The sequence below is a fragment of the Gracilinanus agilis genome, chromosome 2 (assembly GCF_016433145.1).
Source record: "Gracilinanus agilis isolate LMUSP501 chromosome 2, AgileGrace, whole genome shotgun sequence".
NCBI lineage: Eukaryota > Metazoa > Chordata > Mammalia > Didelphimorphia > Didelphidae > Gracilinanus > Gracilinanus agilis.
Window position 1 is genome coordinate 648705842 of NC_058131.1, and position 11869 is coordinate 648717710.

At 42.7% G+C, this 11869-nt stretch overlaps 1 protein-coding gene across 1 annotated transcript in view; it reads right to left on the bottom strand.

The window, feature by feature from the left end:
• CRTAC1 (cartilage acidic protein 1) overlaps window positions 1-11869 on the bottom strand; it is a 162359-nt gene that overhangs the window by 46232 nt on the left and 104258 nt on the right. Inside the window, exons 3-4 of the mRNA XM_044662681.1 lie at window positions 10322-10458; window positions 3187-3343 (exon numbers count right to left, since the gene is read on the bottom strand). Coding sequence (XP_044518616.1) covers window positions 3187-3343; window positions 10322-10458 — 294 coding nt within the window. The remainder of the gene's footprint in view (window positions 1-3186; window positions 3344-10321; window positions 10459-11869) is intronic.

Here is an 11869-nt window from a genome sequence, read left to right on the forward strand (position 1 = left end):
GTGTGAGAGAGAGAGAGAGAGAGAGAGAGAGAGAGAGAGAGAGAGAGAGAGAGAGAGACAGAGAGAGAGAGAGAGAGAGAGAGAGAATGCAAATGCAATCCAATTTTTTAAAAAAAAATTTTGTCAGCAATCCAGAGCATCAGGAAAGGTTTTATGTAGAGACTGTGGTACTTGAACTGAGACTTGAAGGAAACTATGGAATCTAAAAGATGGAAGTAAGGAGGGATTTCATTCCAGGTATTAGGGACAGCTTGTACAAAATGGTGGAGACAGGATATGGAATGTTATCACTACCATGACCACCACCACCACCATCAGCATCACCACCATCAGCACCACCATCAGCACCACCACCATCACCACTGCCATCACCACCATCACCACCACCATTATCATAGCCAGGATTTATGTAGGGCTTTAAGATTTAAAAAGTCCTCTACATGGACTATCTCATTTGATCCTCATAATAACTGTGAGGTATGTAATACAATATTTTATTTTACAGATGAGGAAACTGAGCTGGTAGAAAATGAGTGACTTGGCCAGACTCATAGCTGGTGTCTGAGGCAGGGCTTGAACTCAAACTTTTCTGACTCCAAGTCCAGTGCTGTATCCATTGAGACCAGATTAAAATGAATGGAATGTGTTCAAGGAAATAAATGAAACTACAATACAACATAGATAATGTTAATTTGTGGTTTTCTGAATCAATATGCAGCCTGTGGGGATCCATGTCTACTTGAGTTTGACACCATTAGGTTATTCCTAGCCGTTTCCCAGCTATCATGTATAAAGAACATTAAGAAGGTAATTTTTTTGTTGGACCAAGAATAAATGAAGGGAAATAAAATATTAGCCTGTCTAAAATAATTTTTAAAAAGCCTGTTTAAAAAACAGGTCAATTCCAGTAGCTAAGGGTTTTGATTGCCAAATAGGAATTTACATTTGATTATAGAGCTACTAGGGAGCCATTGGAGTTTATTGAGCAGAGGAGTAACATAGTCAGATCTATACTTTAGGAAAATCATTTTGATAGTTGAGTGTATTAAAAAAGAGAGAAAGGGCAGCTAGGTGTGGATAGAGTTAGGAGGATCTGGGTTCAAATTTGGCCTCAGACATTTCTTAGGTATGTGATCCTGGGCAAGGAGGAGGAAGAAGAAAAGGAGGGAGAGATCAGACAAGGACACCAACTAGGAAGCTATAGCAGTTTATAACTTATCTATAACTTTGAGTTTATAACCTAGAATCTCAGACAAATGAAGTGACTTGCCCAGACTCATAGTTGGTGTCTAGGTGTCTTGCCCACCATCACATTATCTTTCTTGTTGAGTTGTTTCAGTCCTGTCCAATTCTTCATGACCTCATTCAGGGTTTTCTTGACAAAGATATTGGAGTGATTTGTCATTTCCTTCTCAAGCTCATTTTATAGAAGAGGAAACTGAGACCAACAGAGTTAAGTGATTTGTCCAGGGTCATACAGCTAGTGTCTGAGGTCATATTTGTACTCAGGTCCTCCTGACTCCTGGCCCAGTGCTCTATCGACTGTACCTGCTGGTTATGTTATCTAGGGAATGTCAGAGATGGGCTCTGAACCCATCTTCTTGAATCCAAGTCCCACATTCCATCCCTTACACCAAATTGCATCCAGAGATGTTGGAATACATTTTGAAATATATAACTAGGAGATTTTCTAACAAAAAATTCTATTCAAAATCTACTCTGGCTGAAGTTAGTGTAATAATAAGTTGTTTGGAATTTTGGCCTTTTAGGGTTTGGCACCCGTTCCTCTTCAGGCTACATTCCAGACTTTCTCTCCCATACTCCAGAAATCTATTCTCGAAACTCACTCCAACTCTGGGATTCATACATTGGAAGTACCACCCATCTCTGGAGCCTATCCCTCTGATTGGATGCCTCTTTCCAGAATCTCCATTTACAGAGGGTGCCCGGACCAGCCATACCTCATTTCTCTCCAGACTAGACTCTGGACTTTCTCTGTCCTGTCTGCTCCTCCACCAGGTATACCCCACCACCCTCTTCTGCTCCCTTTTATGGGTTATCTCTCCTCATTAGAATGAAAGGACCTCAAGGGTAGGCTCTGTCTTTCTTTCTTTTTGCTTAGCACTTCGCCTTGTGATTGGCATATGGGTGGGACACTGATAATTATTAATATCTGAGTGCCTGATCAGAACTTGGGTAGAGACTTATCACCAATACAGTGGCTAAGAAGCAGGAGTTTAATTAGTAATTCTGTTCAATAAGAAAAAGTCTTCCTTCACTACTCCCTCCCGACCCCTAAAAAGTCTTACTTGTTGGCGACCCTGCCGGTAGGTCCACTATTTACCAAAATGTTGGGATGTTTACCTTAGCAGGAAAAAGTAGAGATTTGAAATGAAAACACAGTTCTTTGAACCCAGTTATCCGAGACAGGGCTCAGCTGAAGCTCAGGGATTTAGCACTCAATTCCTGGCCACGTATGTGTAAATAAATAACTTCATCTGCTATTTGGCAATAAGAGACGCTTTAAACCTTAGCTTTTGTGATGTGTCGGTTTTCTCCTATGTAATCCATGCCCCTGTCATTGAGATTCAAAGTCCCAGAGAGAAAGGAGCCTGGGAAGAGTCTCACCTCATCTTATTGGTGATGTTCACACTGGACAAGTTGACTTTACAGCCAATGTTTGCCTGGGGCACCCCAGGGTCTGCTGGGCATCCCTGCTCTTTGAGAGTACTATGTTGGAAATATCTTCATGGTGAAAAAGGTTAAGCTATGGTTCTCCTGTTTCCACTCTCATCTACATGGGATGGGAGATTCAAATCCATAATCTTCAGTTGCATTCACTCCTCCTCAATCCACTGGCCAGATTTTGGGGAGCCCAGTTCCATGGATAAGAGTACCCCAATCAATTATCATCATCATTCACACCGATAAGGTCAGATATTTATATAGCACTTCATAAACATGGTCTCATTGGATTCTCACAAAAACCCCGTGAGATCAGTTCTTTGGGCACTATTATCCCCATTTTACAGTTGAGGGAGGGGATTAAGTGATGTACTTGCTCAGGGTCACAGGATAAGTTTCAGAAACACGATTTCAACTTAGATCAAGTACAACACTCTTCTCTACAATGACCCCTTCCTCTTACCCCATTCCTTCCCTCCCTGCCCTTCTCGATGCCCGTACCTGTGTATTTGCTGACCCCAGCTTCAGCAGCCACATCGCTGAGAGCCAGAATGCCCCTGGAGAGATCGCTGGCCTCTGGATCCATTTCAATAAGGGCATCTGGGCCCACGTTGCCATTGGCGTAATTGGCTATGTAAATGGAGTAGCGGCCAGAACCCTGCAATGGAAGAGAATGAGGTGAACAGGGCTTATTACGGTTGCCTTCCTCAGTCTATTTGTGTCGTTTTCCTAAAGAATCAGCTCTCCTTTATTCCATCATTGACTATGGACCTTTTACTAAGCTCTGCCCTTTTTCTCCTAGGCTCCTCTGGGAGATCACATCCACTCTCCATCTTAAACTCTGATCTCTCTCAAAACTCTTACTGCTGAGCTCACTCCATCTGCCTAGCACACACCAGAGCCATCAGAGATGTTGAGAAATATTTGCGGATTCGCTGCTCTATCAAAAGGAAAAACTAGGGAGCAGCTAGATGGCTCAGTAGATTGAGAACAAAACCTAAAGATGAGAGGTCCTGGATTCAAATCTGACCACAGACACTTCCTAGCAGTGTGATCCTGTGTAAGTCACTTAACCTCCATTGTCTGGCCTTTACTACTCTTCTGCTTTGATACTATTAATTCTAAGACAGAAGGTAAGGATTAAAAAAGGGGGAAATAATAATTCAGGACAACTAATATACTGTGCTTTATATACCTTTATCTTCTATGTCCTTACAAGGCTGTGTGGGTGTATGGGGTACATATACACCTCCCAACACTTTGACAGCCAACCAACTACATCTTTTACACCCTAATCTTTTAGACTACTTTCTCCTGGGAAGCCAATGAAGAGCTACTTATAGCTGACTAATGGATAAGGCAGGGGAGGAGCGATAGGGCCCATTTTCTTCTCCCAGCATCTCATATATAAGCTCTGGGAAAGCAGAAATTGTGTCTTTAATGTGTCATGTTCAGTACCATCCCTGCTCTCAGGATTTGCTAAAGATTTCTACTCTTTTTACTCTAATGATCATGCCCACTGCTGCCACTCCGGATCCCTGGACATGGATGGACTTTGTTCATTTGGGGAGAATTCTGATGAGAGTGGCCCAAGTGCTCAGTGAATATTTGACAAGGAACAACTGAATAAACTGGGTCAAAGGAGTTAAAGTATTGTTGTTCCTGACTTCTCTACCTTTCTGTAGACATTAATCTCATAACAAATGTTTAATTAAGTCCCTGAAGAATGAATTGTATTGAGTACCTCATGCCCAGAACTATCTGCCCCTTTTGGAAACATCTCTTGGTGATGTACAATATTTGGTTATTTATCCTGGGCTCATTCCCTACAGGAATTTGCAATCCAGTGGAAGTGAGGAATAACAAAGATAAATATGGATATAAAGTTAATTTGTACATATTAAATTAAGGATATAAGAAGGGGGCTATGGAAATGAAGCAGCATCTTCATCAAGGAAGTCCTTGTATGGGACTTGTGCTTGTACAGAAACCAGGGGCTCTTTTTTATCAACATTTGTGGCAACTAAGACAGCTATATTCTGAAATTTCACAGAGCAAATTCTGGATAGGCATAATATAATAATAATTATATACATATAATAATTAACCAAAAAGCGTGATATCTCTTAGGGGCATCATTTGACTGGATCTGGTTGATTTCTGTCTAGGAGGCTGCTGGGTCAGAAGCTTTATAAAGTCACACTCCAAGTGTGAAATCCAGCAGAGAGAATATGCTGAGTGGTGTCACTCTTTTCAAAAGAAGGTGATTGCACACAGGTTTGCTGGTGATGGGAAGGACAGCAGCAAAGGACTAAAGTCATGACCTGGAGGGGCAAGAGATCCATACTTCATGACCTTGGATTCTCTAGCTTTCTTTGATACTTAGCTCAAGCATGGTACCTCCTACATGGGCCCTTTCTTGACACCCCAATTGTGAGTGTTCTCCTCAAATTACTTTGTATTTCATTTAGATATATTTTATATTTAGATGGTACTCCCCCATTGGAATGTAAACTCCTTGAGGGTAGGCACTATTTCACTTTGTTTTTGTATCATCAAGGTCTAGCATAGCTCACACAGCACATAGTAGGTGCTTAAAGATACTTGTTGAATTGAACTAATTTTAGGTCTGACACAAACTAGCTGTGTGACCTTTGATAGATCAATTATGTGGCCTCTGGGCTACTAGTGTATCATTTTCCAATATTACTAATAATATGATTAGTGTTGCTACTAGTGGTACCAGTACCACCAGTAGTAATTGACACATATAGTGCCTTACAATTTTAAAAATCCTTTTCATGTACATATGTATATACAAAGTACATATATATGTGTGTATGTATATATATATAAATATATATAAAATCTCATTGAACCTCATCACAATGGTATGAAGTTGGAACTATAGATATTATTGCCATTTTAGTGATGGGAAAATAGAGACTCAGCGGGGTTAAATGACTTGCCTATGGTTATACAGCTAATAGCTATCAGAAGCAGAATATTAATTTCTTAACAAGCTGGTGTTGAGTCTGTTTCCTCACCAGATTCCCAGTTCAAGACCAATACCTTCATCCACTCCACCACACGGTTTCTTAAAAAATCCTTACCTTCTCTCTTAGTGTCACTTCTCAGACAGAAGAGTAGTAAGGGTTAGGCAATTGGGATTAAGTGACTCACCCAGGGTCACATAGCTAGGAAGTGTCTAAGGTCAGATTTGAACCCAGGTCCTCTCAATTCCAGGTCAGGCACTCCATCTACTATGCTTGTTTGCTCCCTTTTTTTCACCACAAACTATTAGCCCCTCTGTACCTCATAGGGTTGTTGTGAAGATAAAATGGGATGGTAAATGTGAATGTACTTTGAAAAGAGAAAAAGACCATACAAGCATAAAGCACTATTAGCATTAATGATCAAGGAAGGCTTTTGGCAGGAGATGAAAGGTGGATGAAATATAATGTGGCAGAGTTAGGGATAAGATTGTTCCAGATATGAAGAATGATGTAAGTTGGGGCTCAAAAATGGGTTAGAAAAGATGAGTCTTTGGTTGCAAATTGAGTACAAGTAGGAAAGTGACTGGTTAAAGGCGGAGGAAGCCAGGTGGTAAAGCATGTCTGTGATCAGGAGACTGTATGATGGATTTGGAATCATAGGCTTGGCTTCTGATTTTAATTGCCATTGATTATCTGTGGGATTTGTTTGAGCAAATCACTAATCTTCTCTGAGCCTCATAGGATCACCAGCTTAGAGTGTGAAGGGACCTCAAAGTCTGTCTAGTCCAGTGATTCCCAAAGTGGGCGCCACCGCCCCCTGGTGGGTGCTGCAGCGATCCAGGAGGAGGTGATGGCCACAGGTGCATTTGGGGGCGGTGAATAACTGTAAGGGGGCGGTGATAGTATGTGACAGGGGGTGCTAAGTAATATTTTTTTGGAAAAGGGGTGGTAGGCCAAAAAAGTTTGGGAATCACTGGACTAGTCCAATCCTGTCATTTCTTAGATATGTAAACTGAACTCAAGAGAGTTTAAGTAACATGTCCAGGGACATAATAAATGGTAGAACTGGGATCTGAATCTACTTCTTTTGGCTTCAGATCCAAAATTCTTCCCAACGCACCAGTTTCTTCATTTATAAAATGAGGGAGGAATTGGACTACCTGATTCTCCAGATCCCTTGAGGAGATACAGGACAGGTCAAGTCAACAAAAGGATTTATGAAGGGTTTATTACATGCCATGTACCATGCTAAGGGCTGGAGATGAAAAAAAAAAAGAGGCAAGGAACAGTCCCTGCTCTCAAGGAGCTCACAGTCTAATATGGGAGACAATATGGAAACAATTATGTGCAAACAAGCTATGGATAGGATAAATAGGAGATAATCAATGGAGGAAAGGCATTAGCATTAATGAGGATCAGGATAAACTTATTGTAGAAGGTGGGATTTTAGGTGGAACTTGAAGGAAGACAAGGAAGCTAGGAGGTAGAGATGAGAAAGAGGGCATTCTGGGCATGGGGGGCAGCCAGTGAAAATAACTGGAGTGTCTTGTGTGAGGAATAGCAAGGAGGCTAGTGTTAATGGATCACTCAATGTGAGTGTGTGTGTGTGTGTGCGTGCACGTATGTGTGTGTGCGTGCACGTATGTGTGTGTGTGAAGAGTAAGACTGGAAAGATAGGAGGTGGCCAGGTTATGAAGAGCTTTTAATATAAAACAGAGAATTTTATATTTGATTATGGAGGTGATAAGACAAAAAAAGGTCAGGATGAACTTTGTTAAAATGGGCTGGCAGTGTGGTGTATCACAGGCCCTGGATTCAAATCCTATCTCTGCTACTTAATACCTGTCTGACCATGAGCAACTCCCCTCATCTCACCTAGCCCATATATGAAAGGAGTGGGTTGGACTTGATCTCCAAGGTCCCTACTAACTCTAAATCTATCCTGTTGTCCTAGACAAAGGAATTTGTCTTTCTTGGACTTGATTATGTTATCTCTTCTAAATCTTTATCCTTTCAGTCTGGTCTGATTTTACTTTCTATAATACATGAACCACTTCTTGTTCATGTTCAGTTATTTCAGTTATGGCTGATTCTTCCTGACTCCCTTTGGAGTTTTCTTGGCAAAGATAATGGAGTGGTTTACCATATCCTTTTCCAGCTCATTTTATAGATGAGGAAACTGAGGCAAACAGGGTTAAGTGACTTGCCTGGGATCATGCAGCTAGTCTATGTCTGAGGCTGGATTTGAACTTAGAAAGATAAGGCTCAGCATTCTGTCTACTGTGCCACCTAACTGCCCACATGGACCACTTTGGAGGAGCTAAATCCAACTTCTGATCCTGCTGCTTAGAGAGTGAAGAGGTTAGAGGTGGAGAACGGCAGGAAAAGGATCATAGCACTTAGAGTTAGGTGAGACATTAGAGAGCCAGACTTAGAGAGAAGAAGATGGGACCTTGGCCAAGGTCACAGGTGGTAAGTGGTCTTGCTGTGTGATCTGTTGCAAAGCGATTAAGACCTCGATTAGACCTTTGGCAGCTGGGATGGTGCAGAATGGAAAATCTTAAGGGCACCACATGGAAAGCAGAAGTCTTTAATGGTCATCCAGCTGGGCAGAGAGGATGAGGATAGTCACCAAATAGCATTCCTACTAAGGAATGTCATCTGGTAGGATATCAGTGATGGGGGAAGACAAGGTGAGAAGAAAACTGATAAGTATGGCATTTGTTCAGATATGAGAAGGGTTTGAATCTAATGGACCAGGTTGTAGGAGGTTTGAATCACACCCACAGGAGAGGTCCTATGATATAGGGCAGTGGTTCCCAAACTTTTTTGGCCTACTGCCCCCTTTCCGGAAAAAAATATTACTTAGCGCCCCTGGAAATTAATTTTTTAAATTTTAATAGCAATTAATAGGAAAGATAAATGCACCTGTGGCCATCACCGCCTCCCTGGATCGGTGCAGCACCCACCAGGGGATGGTGGTGCCCACTTTGGAAATCACTGATATAGGGGGTGAAGAACTGGATTTAGTTTGAGAAAGACCAAATTTCAAATCTAGTTTTTGATATTTAGCATTTGTGTCATCATGGACAAGTCACTTAACCTTTTCTGAGCTTATTTTTCCCATCTACAAAATGAGGATAACAACACGTGAAGTAATACATTATAGGGCTGTTGTGAAGCTCAAATGAGATAATATATGTAAAGCACTTAACAAATCTTAAAGCATCATATAAATGTCAGTTACTACTGCTGTTAGCCAGCAAGTGTGGTCCAAGATCTAGTTAGTAGATTGGGCTTCCATTCCTAAGTTCTCCCCCAATACCCAGATATTCAATTCTCCTTTCTTCACACCTCAGGTTTGGGGGAATTCTTTGCTAGGCAGAGAAAACAGCCATTCTCTTAAGGGCAGAGTGGGTTCAGGAAGATGGGCTGGGGGAGAGGGAAGGAGAGATCTTTTTTATCCAGCAAACTTGACATCTTTAAGGTGTAGGGGTCTGTGATCTGGAGGAAAGAGAGCAAACCAACTGTTCTGGGCAGAGAAAACTTCCAGCAAGCAAGGCCTGGCTAAGCTAATGTTAATGTGCTCCTAGTGATTCTTTTTTTGGCATTCTGACTGTGTCTTTGTCTTGTGGTTAAATTCATTTGTGTGCAGATAACCTTGTTAGGCCAGAGAACGTGTCTTTTTTCTTGATTAACCTTTACACACCTCCCGAAAGCTCTCCCTAAAGTTCACCATCTTAGCCCAGCTGGAAAAATCCTGAAGGAGGAAAAGAAAGCGGCGAGGCCCGAAGCAGGAATCAGAGATGCAGCATTGGCTGTCTTCTCATCCCCTCTCCCTTCTCTCCCAGCTCCCTACGATTCTCCTCACGACTTGGAGCTGTGCTCCAGGGATGACTCCCCCCTCTCCCATCACCTTGTGCCAGGCAGGAGTCCAGGTGGCAAGGATTCAGGTCAGGTCTAAATGTGGCTTCACAGCCCAGCTTGGCTCCTCTTCCCAGCACCAGCTTGTTAAGAAATAAATATTTATACCTGGCACCTGCCTCTTCCTAGGGCCTAGAGGCCCCTACTGTGAAGTTTCACGCTGAATCCCCAATCCCCTCTGTGTAATTTTGATTGGGAAGTGAGCTGCCCCCTCCCACCAATCTCCCCCCCCAGAGTGTGGGGTCCCCAGGGAGAGCTCCCCTTGAATGTCTAAGCTGACCAGGCAGCAGCTGGGCCCCTGATTTAGTGATAACTGTATATAAAGGAGAGGAGGAGGAGGCAAAGGAGCAGGTGACAGGAGGCATAAATCACTTCCACACTAAGGATTTACCAGCAGTAGCAACGGCAGCAGCAGAACTAGCTCCGAGATGGGCTCCACCATGGTAATAGCAGGAATCTGGGTGGGGAGACACTCACTGTTGCCTATTATTCCCAGAGTGCCTGGGTTTGGGGATCTCTACTGCCACTGTTTTCCAGTTCCCACCCTGCATTCCCTGGACTCATGTGGGGGCACGTAGACTAGTAGGAAAGAAGAAAATCTCCTGGGATGTTTGCCAGATGGGACCCATTTTAATCTCGGTCTCATAATCTCATCCCAGTCTTCTCATCTTATTTCTTCAAACCTCCACACTGTATATAGTGTTCCTCTAACTCACCGTCCTGTCCACACAGGCCACAGAGCGCCCGGCAAAACGGCTGGCCACCCCACGGCGGACGTTGACCTCATCACTCAGAATGTCCTCCCAGCGGCCGTTCCGGAACTTGAACAGCTTGTCTGTGTAAGTGGCAACCCCTGGAGAGAGGAGGGGAAAGTAGACGAAAAGTTGATGTCAAGTCAGCAGGGGTTGCCCAGCACCCTGGCCAGGGCTTCGCTGGGATGCCCCTCCTCCCCAAATGAAGATGCCATTTGGGATGTGGGTATATACAATCTCTTGCCAGGAAGATACTTGAGAACGGTCCAGACTCGTATCTATCAGAAGTAATTCTGCCAGAACTGAAAGCGAACAGGATGCCCCACAATTGGGGAATGGTTAGACGAGTCGGAATCCATGAATGCAAAGGAATACTATTGTGCTGTTGGAAATGATGGAGGGGAGAGTTTCAGAGAAACATGGGTAGGTTGACTTGTATGAACTCATGCAGAGTGAAGTGAGCAGAGCCAGGACAGCAATTTATATAATAAAAACCACAACAATTGGAAAGACAAATGACTTTGAAGGACATAAGAAGTCAGATCATGGCAAGGATCAACCGTGATTCCCGAGATAACCAATGACGGTATAAACGAACTACCTCCGGATAGAGGGCTGATGGGCTCAGGGTGAAGAACGAGATATATCTTTTTTTGGACATGGCCAATGTGGGAATTTGTTTTACTTGGCTTGAATATTCATGACAGGGTTTTTGTTTTTGTTTTTCTTTTCAATGGGGGGGAGGTGGGAAGAAGAGAAAATAGATTTTTCTTTAATTGAAAAAATTAAGTAAAAATAAAAAAAGTAATTCTGTCTGGCTATTCTATAATAATTCAAACCAGGGATTTACAATGGAATCAGGAAGAGAAAGAATGATCGATGAATCCAGAATATGAGAGGCTCCACAGCTGAGCCTGTGGAGATTGCTCACCTCCAGCCCCTAGAGAACAAGAAGGCTGAGGACTCCTTTCAGGGGCACAATGGGCACTTTCTCTCTGAATAAAGAAAAGGGTGTTTGGGGAGGGTCCTGGTAGCATGGAGACAAGAAGCGTGATGCCTTGGAAAAACAATTTAAAATCAGCAGGCCAATTTTCAAGGTTCAACTCTGTTTTATAATGGCTGTATGGGTTTAGGCAAATCTGTAACTACCCTGGATCTCCATGTCCACATCTGTAACATGGAGTTGAACCAGATGACCTTTATTGTCTCTTACAATTCCCCAAATCCTATAATCTAGGGTGAAGATTTCCCTAAGGATAGCCTCATGGCCTCTTCCTCTTAGAACTGGAAATCTCTTAATGGAAAGTGGGAAGAACTCAGTTCAATTTATAGCATTTATTAAACACTATTTGTGAGACAGAGCTAGGGCTACAAAGCCATAAATGGTTCAGCAACCTAACCTAAGTAGAACCTATTGACTTGTTCAGGATCAGTTTTTACCTCTCTCTCTCTCTCTCTCTCTCTCTCTCTCTCTCTCTCTCTCTCTCTCTCTCTCTCTCTCTCTCTCTCTCT